The 19,969-nt window shown below is 40.5% G+C and overlaps 1 protein-coding gene across 2 annotated transcripts; it reads right to left on the bottom strand.

Annotated features, from left to right (window-relative positions):
* Positions 1 to 19,954, bottom strand: hmx3a (H6 family homeobox 3a). 2 transcript variants are annotated; one of them, XM_079363183.1, is made up of 4 exons: positions 19,850 to 19,954; positions 18,759 to 18,860; positions 1,582 to 1,885; positions 1 to 682 (listed from the first exon to the last, which is right to left on the bottom strand). In XM_079363183.1, exons 2-4 carry the CDS (start codon positions 18,765 to 18,767, stop codon positions 60 to 62), a joined length of 936 nt encoding a protein of 311 aa, XP_079219309.1. In that variant the 5' UTR covers positions 18,768 to 18,860; positions 19,850 to 19,954; the 3' UTR covers positions 1 to 59. The 2 variants fall into 2 exon arrangements, with proteins under 2 accessions (XP_079219309.1, XP_079219310.1); XM_079363184.1 differs by having other exon boundaries at positions 19,855 to 19,954.
* Between the last annotated feature and the right edge of the window lie 15 nt (positions 19,955 to 19,969).

Raw genomic sequence — 19,969 nt, 5'->3', positions numbered from 1 at the left:
TTCTTTTTTTTTTGACTTTCAGATGAGTTTATTTTGCCTTGGATTTTTTTGTTTTTGTTTCAAACCGGTCTGAGCAGCGGCACAGATGTGACGATGGGATGGGAGTAATAGACGCCCGGGTGAGGGAAGGTAAGCAGCGGCTGGCTCGCTGGCACGTTGGCGGAAGAGCCTCCGCTCTCCGAAGCCGAGTTCTCATGATAGAGGATGGGCACCCGGACTATCCTCTGCGCAGCAGCGTGGCTCAGGTTAGCGGCCTCCAGCTCCGCGGCAAGCTGTCGTTTCCACTTGTTCCTCCTGTTCTGGAACCAGATCTTTACCTGAGTCTCTGTCAGGTGCAGGGATGCAGCCAGACCGGCCCGCTCCGAGCTGCTCAGGTATCGCTTCATGTCAAAGGTGGACTCCAGCTGGAACACCTGGCTCCGGGAGAAAACCGTGCGCGTCTTCTTCTTGCGGCACGGCTTCTTGTCGTCGTCCCTCTTCTTCCATTCCTCCAGTTCGTCTTTTTTGACTTCTTCCGTGTCACTCTCCTCCAGGATGATCTCGTCACCGCTTTTGTTGTTATTGTGATCATCGTCTTCGTCGTCGTCTTTGACGTCTGGCTCAGACTTGAGAACCAGCTCCGGTGAGTCTCTGTCTGTGCCCGACGTAGGAGAGGAGTCTCTGGCTCCTGGTTTCTCGGTAACTGACAGAGGGAGAGAGGAAGATTTGTCATAAACACAGGGGCCCGCTTTATTACAGAGCCCGATTAGGGGCTTCGATAGACTCAACCTACAACTTTAAAGAATGTAAAGAGTACCAGAAAAAAATGTGTCTTACGCATAGATATTTTCACATTTCAAAAAGTTAGACATGACTGACAAAAGTGTTCCAATGAGTTTTGTTTTAAACGTGATTTTTATTTTAAGCCTGCCAACGCCTTTTGAAAAGACTTTAAAATAGTCCAAGTTATAGGACTATATTTTAAATAAGAGCCGTACACCAATCTCATAAATGAATAAAGTGCCAACATCTTTTTTTGTATTTGCGTGTGATAGCGACATTCATAATTTTGTGTTTTAAATCCCTCGGGAATAAATCACAGAAACAGGCAGGTAAAGACCGAGCCTCTGGAGTAACACTTTCACACTGAGCGCCAAAAGACAAATCAAAGGACGCTGCGCATCGTCACCCTCATCCTATGATTTCATGATGTCTACTTCATTTTATGCTCAGTGTGTCACTTTATTGATCTATTATCCCACGTCGTGGCATAACAAAAAGGAGGCCTGCATACAAGGACAATAAGGCTTCAAAACCCCGTGCAGCATCATGTGATCTCCCACCAACAAAGCGCTGAAAAATCCACTTTGCAGTGTAAATGTCTGATGAGTTGACAAGAAAAGTATCACAAAACGTTGAGGGGATATGGTGATGAAACGTGAGAATGATTTGGAAAAATAATGTTCCCTATCTATTTTAATGATGGAAGAGATACACGCAAACTACAAACTACAACACGTAAAGTACTACAATTGTTTGCTGAAGTTAGAGTAAAGGCTACTTCATAATAAATAAAATTATTTCTGTATGTGTCAGGCTTACCTTCATTTCTGTGCAGGTGGGCGGATGTTCCGAGGGTGTAGGGGTACCACCACGCCGAGGTGCGCTCCAAGTAGTGAGCTGGTAGACTGAACCTCTGTGCGGACAGGTCGAAGCGTGGAAAGCTGAAGTCCGCGACCTGGGAAAGAGAAAATCCTCCCTCCAAGGCCGCCTTAGTGGCAGTAAACACGGGTTTGGGTTTGGATGGTTTACTGTCACAGTTCAGCAGGTTCTTTATGAAGAAAGGAGAGTCCTTGGCCGGAGCGCACGTCTCTTGCGTTGTCTCTGGCATCGCTGTGGCTGTGGTCTGAACGTGGAGGACCACGGAAGCAGGAATTAAAAGAGGCGCAAAAAAAACAAGGCTGACTTACAGACACAGGGTGTCCGTGAAAAGTCCGTCTTTTATTCTTATCGGTTATTTTTGCTCGAATTCACACCTGGGGAGCGCGTCAAACCACGCGTCTTTTTAGGCTAGAAAAACTATAAAATGAAATGTTTGTGCGGCGAAAAGATGCGTAAAGTCACAGAGATGTGTCATTCCGGGCTCTTTCGTCAAAACGCAAAACTGTGTCCACGGTGTCAGTCAGTCTCGCGTCTGATGCTAATGATGAAATAAAAATGTCATCCAAGTTAAATGCGGAAAGTATAGGCGATTGGGCATGTACAATGGCAAATGGGATTAAGGGAGAGATGGTGAGGAGAGAGAGAGAGCGAGAAAGAGAGAGAGAGAGAGAGAGAGAGCATCCTCCCCCCCTCTGTGTGCTCATGGCTGCAGGCTGTGTGTGCTCGCCTGTTATTGGTCTCATACAGTCCAATTAGGCACCAAATGAACACAGCGCCAAAAAAGAAGCAGTGGGATGAACACCCTTTAAATATACATCACAGTATCACACTGAGTTAAAGACTTGACTCATAATCCAGATTTTAGAAATTATTCACATGGTGATACAATGTAACCACTTTTAGTAGCTATTAAAAAACCGGCTGCTATAAATAGACTTTATCACTTCTCTTTGGTATGTGGTCCGGTGCTTAGAAGCTTTCACTGTTTAAACAGGGCATTCATTTTGTTCTTTTTGATTGGGTCTATTCAAATCGACAGTAATGAATAAAATCATAAAAATAAAATAAACTGCTTTATGCGTGAGAGACAAAAAAGGAAGCCCGAAATAACCATGAAATAAATATTTTACAATCCCACTGACAGGCAAACTCATGAAATAATATCATAACCTACAGGTGAAAATGGCTTGGAATCATGTGATGTTATTTAGGCTATTCATTTTTTATTTACTTTTTCTCATGGAAACACATTATCTGTTCAGATTGTCCACGTCCTAAATTTTTGCTTCTCAGCCGCGCAGATATAACATGAAACAGGCCTGAGATCACTGCTGCAGCTCGATGTGTGTCACTAAAGGCCGATTAGATTCATATTTCTAATTCATTGATTTCCAGTGAGGGCCACTTCCAGCATGTCTGCGGGTCGCACACTCATTTATTCCTCCCTAATCGATTTGGTTAATTCATCCCTCAGATTGCACTCTTTGTAAATGTGCTATGTATATTCACTCATTGATATTAATTGACTTGTTAAAAAGCAGTCCATTGGTCGGAGGCGGCATAGTGTCGGAGAAAAATGATGAAGAACGGGGAGACAGCACCCTCTAAGGGCGACGAAGATGAAATACAAGTGTGAGTGTTTGTATTGACTACGCTGAGGGGACACACCAAAGCAGGTCTCACCTTTCCAAGTAATCAATGAAAATCAAAGCATGTGCTGACAATAAACAAGTTTCCATATTATATGTAGAGTTCTTCCACTGTGTAATGTGGTACTCATTAAAAGAGCTGCTAATAAGTTACAATTAGACATCTAGTCAGATGATTGTGAAAACTGATTTAACACTATTAAACTTGTAAGTGTGTTCGCCTTTCTTTTTGTATTTATTATGAACCCAGAATTATTGTGGACTTAAAGATTAGATAGGATTTGTATTTAACATAACAGCTCACTGCAAAACCAGATTGTTTTTTTGTTTTGTTTTTTTACAAAATCAGAAACTGAAATGCCACAATTGAAGTGGCATTGATGAAATCTCCTGATTTTTGATTATCTATTCAAGAGTAAATCACTTTTAAATCATCCTGGTCATAATTCAGCAATTTCCTTCCAAACTGAACTGACAAGTTAGTCAAGCAGCACCAAGCCACACGATACACATCTTCTGTTTTGCATTTGGGTCTTTCATCAAATATGGTTTAACCATCAATGAAGACTATTTTGTTTTACATCTTAGTTAAAGTATTTCAAGTGAATAGAAGAGACAGGTATAAGTTTAGCTTGTAGAAGCTGTTGAGTGTAAAAATATTATCCCTCTTATCTCAGAATCATTATTTGAACTCTTGGATTGAAGTCTTGTAGCGATGTATTGTATGGGCTACATTTAGTGTTTTGTTTGTTAAATTATACATTATATAACAGGTCAGGACTACATAGTGTTTGTTTATATATTTTATTTCTGCTATTAGAGCTCATCCTGCTTAACTGATGATAAAAGGACACAAGAGATGCTAACCCTGAAAACCAACAATCCAAACTAAGATCCTGTGTTTCAAACGATACTCCTCATATATGCATCGATTAGAAACATACAGTACACGCTGCCCAGAGGCCACATAGGCCTTCTGAATGCTCCATAAGTCTATTTTTGTTGCTCCGCGGGTAGGTTACTATGACTTTTATATTATTTATTTCAAAGCGCCCCGATATTGATTATTTCACAAAGAAAAATGACAAATGGCAGGAGGGAATGACACGGTCAGCAGGTTCTATTAGAGAAATGATAGTGTTGCTCGTGGTTTGTTAAAAGGTCCAGTTTAGATACTTTATAGGTTTACATCCATCATCATCTAATGACCTATTTGATGAAAAACACGCACTCGGGTGACAACGGCCCTGTGCAGCCAACTTCGCTTTGTAATTGCTCCCATATTAAATATAGATTTTTGTTTTGATATCTTGTGAGAATTCCTTTCTGTGGGTCAAGATTGTGATAAAAGACATGGATGCAACGGCAAAAGCACAGAGGGAGAAAACTGGAGGGGAAACAGGGGGGGGAAAATGTGAGTATGTGAGATGTTGACGGTGGTAATGCAAGTTTGTGGTTTTGAGTGTTGAGCAGTGGTGGAGGAAGTATTAAGATCATTTGATGGACTAAACGGTGCAAAATAAAAAAAAGAGACATTTGATGTACCGTAAGCCAATGTAATTGTTAATGTGCTCTTACAGTATAAAAATACAAGTATTTGTTGTGTAAAGAATGGTACGTGTAGAATATATTCTTTCAGAGTATTAAGACTGTTATTGTTGTACAAGTAGCAGCATTAAAGTTTTCAGCTTTCTGAAAAAAAGGGTCAAGAGGGAAAGAGTTCTGATCTTTAAAAATTATGTTACATAATTTGTAGATTTTTATTAAAGAATAAAATCTCTTCTGTAGCTGGTTAAGGTGACCTTTAACTGTGATTTGTTTTATTGTTTGTAATAGTTTAAACGGTAACCTTGTATCACATAGTGTAATTCAGATATCTTGTGTGTCATATGTTCATTAGTAATATATAAATGCTGCGTAAAGCTGTCGAATAATGAGCAGAAACTAAGATACAATATTTCCAATGAAATTATTGTTAAGTAATTTGGCATGACACAAATATTCTGACCTGATCACACAAACATTGTGTCACTTGACAACATTGTTTCTGAGGTGAGGAACACATTTTAGACTGTTTGAGGGGCAACAATCGTCAGATTCAGCTGAAATACCAACCTGTCAGAGTAAACACAATGTTCTAGTACAAAATGACTGTGGCCAAGGTAAACATAGCCGTCAGCTGAGGGAACTCTATCCATGCATGAAACCCTTCAGAACAGATTGGTTTTTTTTTATCTGGTATGAGGAATTGAAGCAGGAAGTTTGCAAAGAATCCTATTCAACTATGTCTTGGCGTCAAACTGCATCCAGACAAACGGCAACATTTAATCACTTTAACCCCTCTGCTCTGTGCCCTTCTTGCACTTTAACTGGACACTCCTGTTGAGCCATTAAAGCAAGCGAAGGCCACGCTGAGATTGCTTGGATTTAAGTATTGCTTTTAACTTGTAAGGGAATTGGTGGCCCTCCACTGACCCGGCAAGCTTTAATTGGGATTGTGCAGGTATTGATCTTAAGTGGCCGGGCGAATCTTGAATTACAACCTGATTAGCTTTTACTCGGCCTCTTGCACCAGCCAGTCGAAGGAGCTCAATGTCATCCAGGTTGGAACACTTCAGCGGCCACTTGACTAGAGGAAATCTTGTTACTTCCTGTGTAAACAGGAAACATGTATTTAAAAGAGGATATTGACCATTTTTTAGTTGCAAATTAACTCTTGAATATAAAAACTCCCTTAGTGTACGATCACTTCCCTTTATAAATAATCTGAAAATTTGACATTTAACATGTACTGCATGATCATAGAAGTTGTGTGTCTCTTCCTGCTTTCATTTTATCACTCCTTCCTTTCTTTCTTTATTGTATCTCAGCAGAGATGATGACTCCTATAAGGTTTGGAGGGAAACAGTCATAGCAGCAATGTAGCCCTTTTTCTCTATTATGGGCAGCTTCATCGCTGCCCTGCAGGCACCCAACCTCAATATCCACCGTCTGTCCCTTTAAAAAGTCTGCCCTGGATCGTCGGCTTTTACCCAGCCTGTCTCTGCCCGTATGTGTCATTACAACTCGGTAACCTGGAGTGGGCACCAGAAAAGTTCTCATCAGTGTCAGCCTGAAATATAGATATGGGCCGGGTAACAAATGGCCAAATGCACAGGCAGCAGAGCAGCCCATCAATAAAGCAATTTCTTGTGTCATAACAGCTGCGCTTTTCCAAAAGCCAACCTTTCAAAACTTTTCCCTCTGCAAATCGCTGCAGCCCCACCATTAGAGTCCTGCCTTGTGAATTTAATGGATTCCGTACAAACAATATTCCGCCATAATGGAAAAGGTTGAAGTCACTGAAGACAGATGAAGTCATAAACACGTATAATTGAGAATCAAAGACCGATAAATTTTAAACTGCTATCCATTCTCTCTTTTTAGATGATGATCTATGTCAGCACGGCTGCAGGAAAATGGAAGAGATTATGGGGGAAAATTATAACAATAAATTTTCTAAACATACACCTTGATTATGCTTCGATTTTTTGGAGGGGTAGAGGGTGAGGGGAGGGGGTTAGAAGGAAGGCTGGGAACGCTGAAAGCTTGCTCGCTAAATGGCACCATAAAATAGGTTCCCTGCTCTTTTGCCTGCAGAGCGTAGGCATGCCTGGAGGTGTGTTTCCCCCCCCCTCCCCAAATGGGGGAAATGAATTGTGTAATTTATTGCAAACGTGCACACAGTGAGATTAGATCAGCATATCCCATCAAAGGAACAACAATCAATCAGCCTCTAGTTAACAGCTTGAAACACATAAACCAGGGCACCTAATGGCTTTCCAATTTAACAGATTGATAGACTTATCCGGTCCTAAGGGATGAATTAAGAAAACCGGGTACTTTCACACAGGCTCTGGCACTTTTGACAGGACCTTTTCCCCCCTCAAGCTTACTTACCATCTTTATTCTAGAATATAGAGATAAGGTTAACTTGAAAATAAAGAGAAAGTCTGGTTCCCTCTTTTCTTTTTTTTTCTGTTTGAGAAAGCACTCCAGAACTGATTTGTTATTCAGATGAGGCAGGAGTGGAAGTGTGTCAGATGTGGAGAATGGGCTCATTTTAATGACCTGATTATCGCGGGTCATTTGGAACTGTGAAATCAGAGGCAGCTATTCAAAGCCACTTAACAATATCTAAATGTGACCCAGGCGACCCGTTTAACCAAGACCGTAGTTTTAAAAAAAGGAACTTGTTTATTTCTAATCTTATTACTCACATCATTGATTCTATAAAGTCAGCAGCAAAATTAAGGTAGATGGCGTATTTACGTATCTACCTTAAAGAAATAAGGTTTTAATATATTTTTTGATGAACTATGAGAAAGGACACAAACAAACACATTTCCACAGATCATACTTTTCTGTTAAAGAAAATGTATATACGAAGAGTTTAAGTTGAGACATCCCTGTCATCATTGGCCTAGCAATAGCTAATTAAAGTCAAGACTTTTCTAAACAGCACTCATACTATACAAATGGGTTGGAAGTGTAGACTAGATTCAAAGTAAAGGTTGACAAGTTGGGCACGCCAACACACCGCAAGTAAAAGAAAAGGTAAACAATGCTGTTAATTTAACTCAAGACTCCCGGGAGGAAAAAAAAACACTGTGCCAAATAAACAACTTCCACTAGGCTATATCAGAATTTAAAAAAACTGCACATTTCTGAAGTATAAAACATTCAATACATCATTATAAGAAACAATTCTAGCAAGGACTTGGAACTAAATTTTACATTGTGTACATTTGTGTCGTCGCTTCAGTTCGCTAGTCTCACATTTGTGTCTTGTTCTTTATGTGTCAACCTCATTTGTGTATTTCTTATTTTTTAAACTGCCCATATTTCTAAGGCCTTTTTTTTTATCTCAATGTATCATTACATCCTTAAAAGCCAACACTGAGTTATCATATAGACCCAACACTAGTCTTTGCCATGTAGTTTTTGCCTTAACCAAACCAAACAGACTGTTTCATGTTGTCAATATAGGTAGGATGGAAGGACTTTCAAGTGTTTCTGTATGAGATGCAACAGACTCTGCCTTATGCACTTTAATGAGATGCCAGAATTGTGGGAAAAAGTCTGTGTATTTTATTACTAGGGATGATAATGCAAGGAGCTGTTTCACTTGAAAGGACAACATAATGTGTACATTTTGATTTTTTTCAATTTTAATCAGCAGGAATATCTATGTCTACCTTTGGCGCCCAATTCCACCATCAATGAAACACATTCAAGTAAGGTTAACTGACTCTACTGTCTTTTAAAGAGCTTGGCTACAAACCCAGAGACCTGAACCAGAGAGCCAGCGTAAAGCACACTCCTGTGTCACCACATTATCTTGTCCACATCCACAGAGACAGCTGATCTCTCTGTGTCACTACATTATTGAGGAGTTGTTGGTATCAAGGATGTGGCCTTGAGAGGAATGAGAAAGTGTCACCCTAGACCCCAGAAGCAGACCAGAGACTCAAGAACAGTAGAGACTCAAGAGAGACAAGAACCACAGACAGGGTGCAAGCACAGGCAACGGAGATCAGACAGTCTTCCTTTGGCTTCAATCTCTCAGGCAGCCTCTGAAGCCTGCAGCCCATAACATACACATGTGACTGATGTGTGCACTCCACTGTAATGTGACAGAACTCCACATTAAAGTGGAACCAGATCTTCTCTTCAGGATCAAGCCCATGAAGTCAATTTTGTCTTGTCTCAGAAATGGATTGAGTTTCAGCTCATGGGTTGGGAGCCAGCTAATATTGATTACTGATGGATCAATGAATTGGCTGATGAATAAAAGCCCATTACCAACCAATCCAAAACTAATAGCACTTTTATCTTCCTCTTTGTTTCTGCTTTTCCATCAACCTGCCACAACCTGACACACAAGAATCATGAGTATTGGATGCTCCAAAGCTGAAGAGGACAACGGCGGAAACGGTGAAACACAAAACAGGAACGTCGCGATAAAACTCAATAAGAGTCTTCATCTCCAGGTCAGAGACCAAAAAAGGGTTTTCCTACTCAACACTAATACTGGTACCCTCCCTGTGGACACTCTGTTGACCCTCTTATTTAGTCTGTGAGTGTAGCAAGGAGCACATGATCACAAAGAGTGCCCCCCCCCCCCACACACACCTCCTCGTGACGGACAGTAATTGGTGTTTGTTTGCTCTCCTTTCTCCCTCTCGTGTCGTGGGCTGGTAAAGAGTGCTATTACTGTCAGCTGATTAGTATGGCTCCTCTGCCTCTTCTCGCAGCTGTCAAGACAGGCTAATGAGAGGAAATTTGAGTTGAGACATGAGTGGCTTGCTCACACGGACAGACAGACAGAAACACACACACACACACACGCACACGCACACGCACACGCACACGCACCCTGAAAACTTAAGCTGCATGTGTGAAAGCGGACAGCTGAATTTTCTCTCTGACTTGATCAAGACTTTCTCCTGCCAACTCGCTAGTCAATTTTCCGTGTGGTGTTAGGGTCAGCTAATGTGAGAACATAGCAGGTGATACTCAGGAAAATTTATCCCGAGTTTATGTGAAATACCTTGCACTGATCTCTTTCCTCAACCACATTGAACACATTTGGAATGAGGCAGACATTGACAATTCAGTTGGATCTCACCAAACTCCATTGCCCAACCTGAAGTTCATCCAGTGTAACCAGGTCTCATTAAGGTATGTTAGGAGCAGCCTTCTTCAGAAGACTTAAAATATGACATAATTGTAAAACTGATGGATTTAGAACTTTAAAATTAATCTTTACTCTAATTGTTACTAAATTCAGCCCAGAAAATGTTTCTGAAGGTGTGTGTATGCCATTCATTCTACTGCAGCCATGTATGAAAAAACATACCTATGTCTGCCAAGAGTCAAAGGATGTTTCCTTTTACTTTGTACTTGAGTCCAAAACTTTGATTTTCACAAACATAAGTAAAGATGTAAGTGTTTGGACAGTTTTAGGCAGATAAAGAAAAATGTGATTATAGAAATGAACAAGTCAAATACCTACCTCTGTTTAGGTTAAAATGGGACAAATATAACATTCTTCATGGATCAAGCTGCTCTCCTAATGCATCACGCACACTAGTCTTTGACTACTCTATCTCCCTCAAAAACCCCAAAGTCCTGAGGGCACGCAGGAAAATTAACCATCTAATAGCAATAAATAACAGATTCTGACTCAAGGGGACTTCAACTCAGCCTCTTTCCGCGCGCGCACGCACACACACACACACACACACACACACACACACACACACACACACACACACACACACACACACACACACACACACACACACACACACACACACACACACACACACACACACACACACACACACACACACACACACACACACACACAGTAGCCTCAAGTCGATCACATGTTTTATTACAGACACAGCACAGCATAACAAATGCCCAAACACCTCGGCATGGTTGTTTTTTAAGGGCACAATCAGCAAAAAAAAAGAAAAAAGAAACTATGACACTATGATATGCCCTCAGTGATTAAAATGTTACTACCTGTTTGCAGCTAACAACGCATCTGTATCGGGGAAAGCGTTGGACATAGACATTTGAACCTGAAACGGTAGTGTGGTCACATCCCTTTTGAGGAGGATACAATGAACTTTGTAGCTGTAGCTAGTGTTAATTCAGAAGCATTAACTTCCTGTTGTCAACAGATGGCGCTGTGTGTGATACAGACATTTTGCGCACGGATGTGTTCAGGGCAGACCCTGTATCGTGCATGACAAATTTAGTGATTTTTGAATTTTGCATGGCAGAAATATGAGCATTTTACTGTTCAAAAATTGGCAAAAAAACATCCAAGTTTGACCGCACGCCCACACGCCCTTTGACGAAATAACGTGCAGAGCACAACACAATATGTTCAGCATGTCTAGAACACGGTAACACTGAGTTTTTCACTTTCAAAAATTCCTGGTGCACTTTCTGTCAAGATTACAGCCAAGCAATCAATACTTTTTTGTAGGTCTTTGCATCATTAACGTACAAAAATTGTCATTTGTGTAGTAATAAAAAAACAATTGCGTGTTGTCAAAAGGGGGCACATTAGAGACACTTTGCTAACTTTTTTCTATAAAAGTAAAGAAAATGATACTTAAACACGTGCGTATAATCAAATAATATTCTTTATCACTCACAGGGCTACAGGAGTGTTGGGCCCTTATTCTAAGAAATGTAATGGTTCTATTTCTGCATAGAGCATGGTATCAATTGGAAAATGTCTTAGCCATTCAAAAGAAAAAATAAATAAATTGAAGTGCCACGTAAATAAAATGGAAAATGAACAGTTTGAGTGTAAGAAAGAAAATGTTGCATCACCTGCCTTCACAACTTAGTGGGTTGAGAGACTTTCTTTTAAAGTAGTATACCATTTAAATATTAGAGTGTTGTACGTCTGTGCGTTTCTATTGCATTTTCTGATCTTTCTGAGGATAATTTTACATTCAGCCGCTTCGATGATTCTCATTTGTGTATTCTTTGAAAAACAAAGCAGCACCTTTACAAACATCTTGGATTGTTTTCTTTTCTGTGTTGTGCTTACTTTTAAAGGCCCTTGTATTATTTAAAATGGTGCATTGATTATTTGTTAAAACATGAGTGCAAATCAAAATCGCACAGGGACAGATGGTAGCTACCTACCTGTGCACATGCAGGAGAAGGGGGGGTGAAAAGTGAAAGTGAAAGGGGCTTTTTCTTTCTCTCAGTGGAAAGACCTTGACTATAAGGCTAGCAATCACTTCACCACCTTTCCTCCGACGACAACTACCTCTAACACCCAACTGTGTCCTCAATCTCCCCTCCAACGGGCCTTGGTATGCAACTTTTCCGCCAGCACCGTTGTGTATTTGGCTTTCTATTTCCCTTTAATAGTGCAGAAATTGGCAACATATTCTTTTACAGCCCCCTGGCACCATTAGAAAGCCTGCTGTCATTTGGATTATTTATGAAAAACTATTTCATGCTTACTTACATTTGCTGCTTATTTTCCCCCAGTGTGACCTGCAGCAGATTTAGTTCCATTTGGAAAGCCTTAAAGCCAATTCTTTATGTCTGCAGGTCAGGCTTCTCGATTGAGTCGAAATTGAAATACCTGTGTGTAGTGGGAAAGGTATGGCAAGAGGAAACCAATGATCTTTTATTGTGTTGAGGGATACAGTAAAGAGAAAAAGAAAGGGGGTGCTGGACGAGAAAAAACGATAAAGGGGTTGACGGCAGGGGAAAGGGCTGGAATTTTGAGTTTGATGTAGAATTGGAGAACCTGGCAGAAATAAGAGGCAAAGCAAAGGAAACAACAAACGAAATGGGCCACAAACAACCAGCTGCATGTGAGCAGAAAAGACAACAAAGACTAGCCAAAGACTGAGTCAGCAGATTGGCATACGAAGTGCAAACAGAAAACACATAAAAAGAAAGTGGTCTTAAATCTGCAAGATTTTATATTTCATCCAGAAACATGTCAAATACCATTTCCTGCGAGGTGTTTTACAAGGACTACAATGATAAACTCTGCTGCTGGTTTTGTTTGTGATCCCCCCCCCCCCCCCATCGTGTTGCTAGAATCCATACTCATATTCTCTTCTGTACGGGAAAATTGGCAATCTTTGTCTTTCAACATATCAAATAAATCAAAATAAAGTTCCCCACTAAGGAGCTCGACAGGCTGGGACAAAGCAGTCACACACCCCTTCTGAGCATGCATCTATACTCATAATCCCATACTGTATGATGGGGTCTTTCACTCCCCATTGCACATGCATGCACACACATGCACACACACACGCTTTTGATCCGGGTTTGGCCTGGGCTTCATACAGTGACCCTAATAAACTGCGGCGTGGCCAGGCATGTTTGTCACTGTCACAGGTAAATGATGTAATTAATGACTGTGTAGCAGAGTGGATGGGAGCTGGGTGTTAGCTTTTAAACACCTCTCCAGCTGACTGGGTTTTGGGAGGCCCAGCTGGACACAGCCAGCGGATCGATACGGGGCCAGAGGTCAGTCAACCCTCCCATTATGGCCTAGGTAGCTGCCATCATTGTCTGGCTAACGATGCCTGCAGGAGGGACAATACACATAGGGGAAGCAGCTACTGGAGCATCAGACTCAGGGGCATGTTTCTTCTATCTATAATGTTATACATAACATTGGATATGAAAAAAATGGATATGCAAATCAGCCAGTGTAGTCAGGATGGAGACATTTTTTTCATGCGTCAGAAATGTTTCAAGTTTAAAGAAGACAGTACGGAGTTTGAGCTCAGTCGGTAAAGCAAGTGTCCCATGTCCAACGATTGATCGCTGGTTCAACTCTTACCTAGAAGCCCCCCCAACTCTCTTCCCCACATTTCCCGTCTGTCCTCAGTTATCCTTCTAAATAAAGGCAAAGCATCAAAAGAAGTATTTACAAAATGCAGACATTAGATTCCACATATTGACAGATATTCATCAGCTGAATCTCGAAAGGAAGACTTGATTTGAATAGATTTGTGACAATGTGCGTTTAATACAGATAGCAGATGGTTAGAATATGCTGACTACTCATGTCCCAGTGTGTTGCTGGTATTTCTATCTATTATAATTTACTATAATTCAACCTTTCACAAAATCTGTCATTAAACAATACTAACCCAAGTCTGTAACAAAATAACACAAGCACACACAAAAACCCAGATGACCTCTGACTAATGTCAGAGCAGTTACTAGAAAAAGAGAACAGCAGGGGAGCATGGGAAACTGATTCTGGTCAAGTGGTGAAATCAATATTTGTGAATGTATTAATAGAGGGCTTTTGTTTGGAAACGCTGAACTCATATTGGCACATATTTTGTAACGTTAAACATTATTAGATATGATGACCCCTGTGTTGTCTCTCACCATAAAGCCTACTTTTTTTGCACTGTTTTGTAAAAGTGCAAAAAAAGTGACTTACCGTTATTACATGTTCGAATTGAAAGATTTGAAAGATTTTGAGGTTGTTCTCTCTTTAACATGTTTCTTTCCTCTTATAAAGAAATTTCCATGAATAAAAAGCCTGCTTTTATTAAATCCTGCTATTTTTGTTTCAAATTAGATTATCAAATGGAATGAGAAGAGGTGAGGTTTGTTTTAAGTGTTATTTGGGGGTGGCAGTAGCTCAGTCTGTAAGGACTTGGGTATAGAGAACCAGAGGGGTTCAAGTCCCACTACGGACCATGTAGGGAAATTGGCCTGGCAGCTGGAGAGGTGCTTCTCCATTAATGCATGTCCATATCCTGTTTATGCATGTCATAAGACAGAGTGTAAATAACCATGTATACATTATTGTTATTGTTATTATTTTCCATTACTACAGAAATGAACAGCTGAGTTTTCTGGTGTCTTTAAAATCGAGGGATAAATAATATCACATTAAAATGAACACAAGTAACCTGTCCAGACATTTAAATGTAGTGGTTGGTTGGGTTTTTTTACTCTATGAAAAACAAAGATTTCAAGATCTTTAGGAGTCCTGCCTGGTTGAAGCCTCATTAATCTAAAACTTCCCTCACATTATAGGACCCTGTATCTGTTTCAAACCAATCTGTACTCTGACTCCATATCCAATCGAGCAGATCCATACTCCGATCAAACCTCACAGCTAGCTCTAAGTGGGCCTCACACTTCTCTTGAGTATTTCTGTAATGTTGGTGCCCCGAGGAATGATGTTGATACATTATTAAAATGACAGCAGGGAAGCGAATGGTTCTTGGTGAGATTGTGTTTGATCAATATCCTCAAAGAACAGACGCCTCATTAATCTAAAACTTCATTCACATTAGCAGGAATGTCTGGTTCAGATCGCTCTTTACCCCAGCAGATCCATACAAAGAAGGAAACTCAACAGCTGATTTTAAGTGTGCTGCAGGTTACAACTCTTTCCCAGGGGAAAGTTTTTTTCTTCATTACATACATGTCATATTTTTTATGTTTTATGTTCATTTTTCATCAGTTACTGTTTTTGCTCTTAAATTATGTAAAAATGAATCAGACAATAAAAAAGCCATTTCAAAAGATAACAAAGAATGGCAAGTCATTGCATAACCCATAAAAACGCTGTTATAAAAAAGAAGAGAAAATTCAGCTGAACTATAAAGTGTAGCACTGAATCATAATGAATTAGGACTTGACTTTATCAAATTTCAAGTGAAAAGGAGAGCTCGAAGTATAAATCAGTAAGCTGGTTAATTGAAGAAAAATCACCATTTCTCCAGGAAACGTTTCTTTAATATAGGCAGCGCTGCACTTACAGGGAGTTGACACTCTACCTTCTGTGACCCGTTACTGTTTAAAGATGTGCCAGTGGACGCACTATATTATCATCCTACAGACAGGCTTATCCATTACCAGCCCTCTTGCGATGTGAGTGAAATACTCGTATTAGAGCAACTGTGCGTTCAGAGGCTTCATTCAGGACAATGAGCTATAGCCACAGAGTGACAAGCTAGAAAAATGTGCCCACTTTTCAGGCTGTACAAATGACGTTTGGCCACGATAACTCACAACTGGACACTTCATTCCAAGTCCGGAGCTGGCTGGCCAGTCAAAAGCTATTATACCATCTTCTTTATTTGTGGCCCATGGTTTTGGTAGTGGGGCCATCATATAAATACTGCTAAAATGCCACTTCAGTCAAAAATATTGGCCAATTCCTTCTCTGGTGTGATTGGGTCCGGATGGCAACCTGTTTCTGATGGTATAAACCTTTAAGAGTCAGGTGGTCGGGCAGCCCACATCCATCAGGTCCAACAGCACCGCGAGTTAGCTATAGGATATATATGAAAGTGAAAAGGAGCGACCATTGCCGCTGATCCCTTTCAGCCATTCTCAAAGCACAATAGTCAAATGAATTGATTACCAATCTATCATTCGTCAACTGCTTGCTTAGAGGAATAATCACACTGGGATAAAGTACAAATGGCTATGAATACATTTCAGGGATGACAATCTTTGAGAAATAATTGTCTAATTTGTCACTTGTGACATATTTGATTGTTCTCTATGTTTCAGACGAGAGGAATATTGGACAGAATCAAGCCGGGTTGTCAGAGCCAGGCCAAGGTGTGTGTGAATTTGTCAAGTGCTGCTTTAACACGGTAATAAGGCAGTCAGAAGAACACTTAGACTTCCTGAGGTGAGAGCAGCTTTATCGGGCATCGCCTCATAAAGTCCCATCATATCTGTTTGCCTCCATTATCACATGGCTGTTTCGCATGCTTTTGTGTGTAAGAGTGTGGGTATATAAAAGAGAGAAAAGGAGCGTGTGCGAGTGTATGTGTGTGTTTGTGCAGAGGGTTATGGCATGGGAGCACAAACAGATCAGCATGAAAATTGAGATGATCCTGTTTGAGGGCAGGAAAAGTCATTTTGAGTTTTTTTTTATAAGAAAAAAAGAAGTGCATCCGCCCACGCTCAAGTGAAACATTTCTCTTTTTTGTTCACATTCCCTCCTGAAGCGCAGGCAGCTCTGGTCAAACTTGGGTCAATAAAATGTCTGTCTGTCCATTGAGTTGCCACATCCATCAAAAGATGGGAGTTTGTCTTTCAAGGAGAGATAGAATTCAGTGGCGACAGAGCGGGGCCTTTCCGTGAGGCATGCAGGAAATTAATCAAGGAAATGGGGTTTTTGGTGTGCCTATATCACATCTAATCTATCCTTTGTCCACATATGGTCGGCTCCAAGCCTCACCAATCAAGAGCGACACGCTGGCTTTATGAAAAGCCACTTGTTCTCTGCATAATTGGGGGGTCTCATTGCTGAGTTAAATGGGAGGTGGAGGTGGAGGTGGGGGGAGGGGGGGAGTCTTGTTTGCCAATGTAAAGTGTGATCCAGATAATAGCATTCTCATCAAAGGCGGCAATTACATTCATTACAACGGCACAAGGTGCGCCTGCAAGGAAATTAAGTGGTGAGAGGAAAGAAAAGCTTAATATATACCTCCTTTATCCAATCCCCCACCCCTTACTTCTATTTTTCAAATGCTCTTCGTGGACCTGGAGACCTCAAGAAAGAAACTGTCTCAGTCACAGAAGAATAAATCTCGTCTAAGTCCCCCTTCACCTTTCTGCCTCCAAGAGGCTCCCGCCTATCGTTACTATGGCTGCACTTGTCTGGGATTCAAAAGCTTTTTCAGGAGGGTAATCTCTAATGCAGCCCAACAAATGACAGCAAGTCTTTAAAAACTGCTCAAGACCTTCTCTAAATTAAATTCCAATTTCTTTCAGGAAAGGAGGAGCAAATCAATTGTCTTGCTTGGCGTTACCACAAACAGCCTGTAAATCAAGCGCTTACAAGGAGAAGGGAACCTTTTCAATGAGGCCTTTTAAAAGTGAATCAGAGCAAGTGGATAACACTGAAACCTTCTCAAAGACAGGTGTTATCCCTGAGCCCATTCTGCATGTGGCCGTGTGTTTATATTCAAACTTGCTTGAATAACTTTGATTAATCCTGTAAAGGTTTGGAGTTCAAGTTCCATCTTTTCAAATGTTAAGTATATGAGTAATCGTATCAAAAAAAGGACACTTTTTGAATTTGCTTGTTTATATGTCATTAGGTAGTAATTGTATCCATGTAAAACAGGTTTTCAACTGAATAAAGAAAGAAGTCATTTCTGTGCAAGTTTCAGTGTGTGACCACAGCATTTTCGAGTTTAAATGCCAACCTTACCAGGCTGTATTAGGAGTATTACCTGACCTGTTCTCCATCTCATTAATACAGTCTCACTGCCCTTTAACAGAACAGCTTAATATATCGTGCAGTGGACATGTCATTAATGCAAAATTAAGTTTGACCAATTATTCCCCTTCAGTATTTTTAGGCTTCATAAATCTACCCCTTCAAACAAAAGCTGCTCTGATTTTAATGTTTACTTGGAATTATAACATAACACTGCTGTTTAAATTATTTGACTTACTGGAATCAAAACACAACAAAAAAAAACAAATGAGGGCAGAGGAATACACACTTTGTCTTTAGATGCCGACAAATCATTGTGTCCATGTGTAAATTATTTAACAGGTTCTGGCTCTGGTGGAAACCTGAGCATAATTAAATTGCAATAAAATAACATTAGTGTGGACAGGCTGTTAGAAGGTGATGTAATTGGCTGCTTCGGTGGTCATGGTTCAACTGATGAGGTCGACTGTCACATCTTCCACAGGGCCTGTACGCAACGTTGTCCCTAGGGGCTCGCTGTTGACACAGGCAGGGCCTCACCATCTGACTTTACACACTCAGCTTCCTGTACAGCGGAAGCCATTGTGTGTGCAAAGTTGATAAGTTGAGCCTAGATCTGTAAGGGTACATGCCTTTGCTTTGTGAGTTGTGATGTGTTGCGTCTGAAAACATATGCGTGGTAGAATGGGAAGTACCTGTTTCATCACTGAGACGTGTGCGCCATCCAGTGTCCAGATGTGGAACTGCACTCACATGTAGGGAGTCAAGGGCCAGTTTTCCTGCAGGACCACATGCACCTGTCAGAAATGTGAACACTATTATTAAAAATTCTGCGCACAAAGACCCATCACACACATGCACAGTTCTTCTACAGATTATGCAGATAGATAGTTGAAGTTGTTACACTAAGTGAGGGACTCGTGTTACAAAGTGAAGAATTCACAGACAGCTGGTTTACGTTACTGCTGTAACTCTTTGACTCTGACAGTAGCGCTTGTAATGTGGTAAAACGATACAGAGGACTCGCTGAGCTTGGTCGTTTATCATCTACTCCTCAGTGGTTTTCCTACAACTTTGACACAAATAGGGGGAATGTGATCTACACCAAGTGCTTACTGTTAAATTATTGATTGTCATAAAACATGCATGAGTCAATAGCTTTTTTTTAAAGTAATGCAATTGTTGATCATCATTTGACACTTTTTTGTCATTGTCATGTCACTGATGTGAGTGGTATGCCATCATTTAACATCATTAGCAGGTGGAAATAGATGGGTGTTTTAAGTCCTGTCTGTTAAACAAACAATACCTCATGCATTGTCGCACAGGTGGAGGTAAGCGAATTACTCTTTGTGAAGAGAAGAGTTTTTAAATTGCTATTCAGAGAGAAACGACATAACTCTTAATGTAAAACACCTACACTGTGATATCAATTCACTAAAGGCCTCAACATAAGGTTTGGTCCCATCAAGGGTTATAGGAAAGTTAGATTTGAAACTTCTACATACAAATACTAAAAAAAATAAGCTGAAGAAAGCAGTCACATATTGGAGAAGTTGTGGGGGGGGGGAACATTCAGGAGTTTATAGCTTTTTAACCTGGCAGAGAAAAGTTTGTTAGTAAAATGTTTTGGAGGGCACTGCTTCATACAATTATTTCAAACAAACAAAAAATTAAAAAAACGACGCACCTGACCCCTCTTCGACGCAAAACTATATGCCATGAACCAAAAAAGCGCTATGTGCATTCATTGATTATTAAAACATTATTTATAAAACAAACTTACCTCACCCAATCCTCTGTAGCGCGTCCCTCCAACCCTGACCGGCAATTGCCGTCTTTCAATGAATGAGAACGTCATTAAAATGGCTTATAGACCTATGATACACCTTTTAAATGTTTAGTA

The sequence above is a fragment of the Symphodus melops genome (genome assembly GCF_947650265.1).
Source record: "Symphodus melops genome assembly, chromosome: 15".
In the NCBI taxonomy this organism is placed as follows: domain Eukaryota; kingdom Metazoa; phylum Chordata; class Actinopteri; order Labriformes; family Labridae; genus Symphodus; species Symphodus melops.
The sequence above is the reverse complement of the archived record's forward strand: the minus strand, read 5'-3'. Positions and strand labels throughout refer to the sequence as shown.

Bases quoted from the DNA above. Each gene is read 5' to 3' on its own strand.
- hmx3a (XM_079363183.1), bottom strand. The intron at 683-1,581 runs GTAAGCCTGACA...TCCCTCTGTCAG, and splicing joins CCACCTGCACAGAAATGAAG to TTACCGAGAAACCAGGAGCC.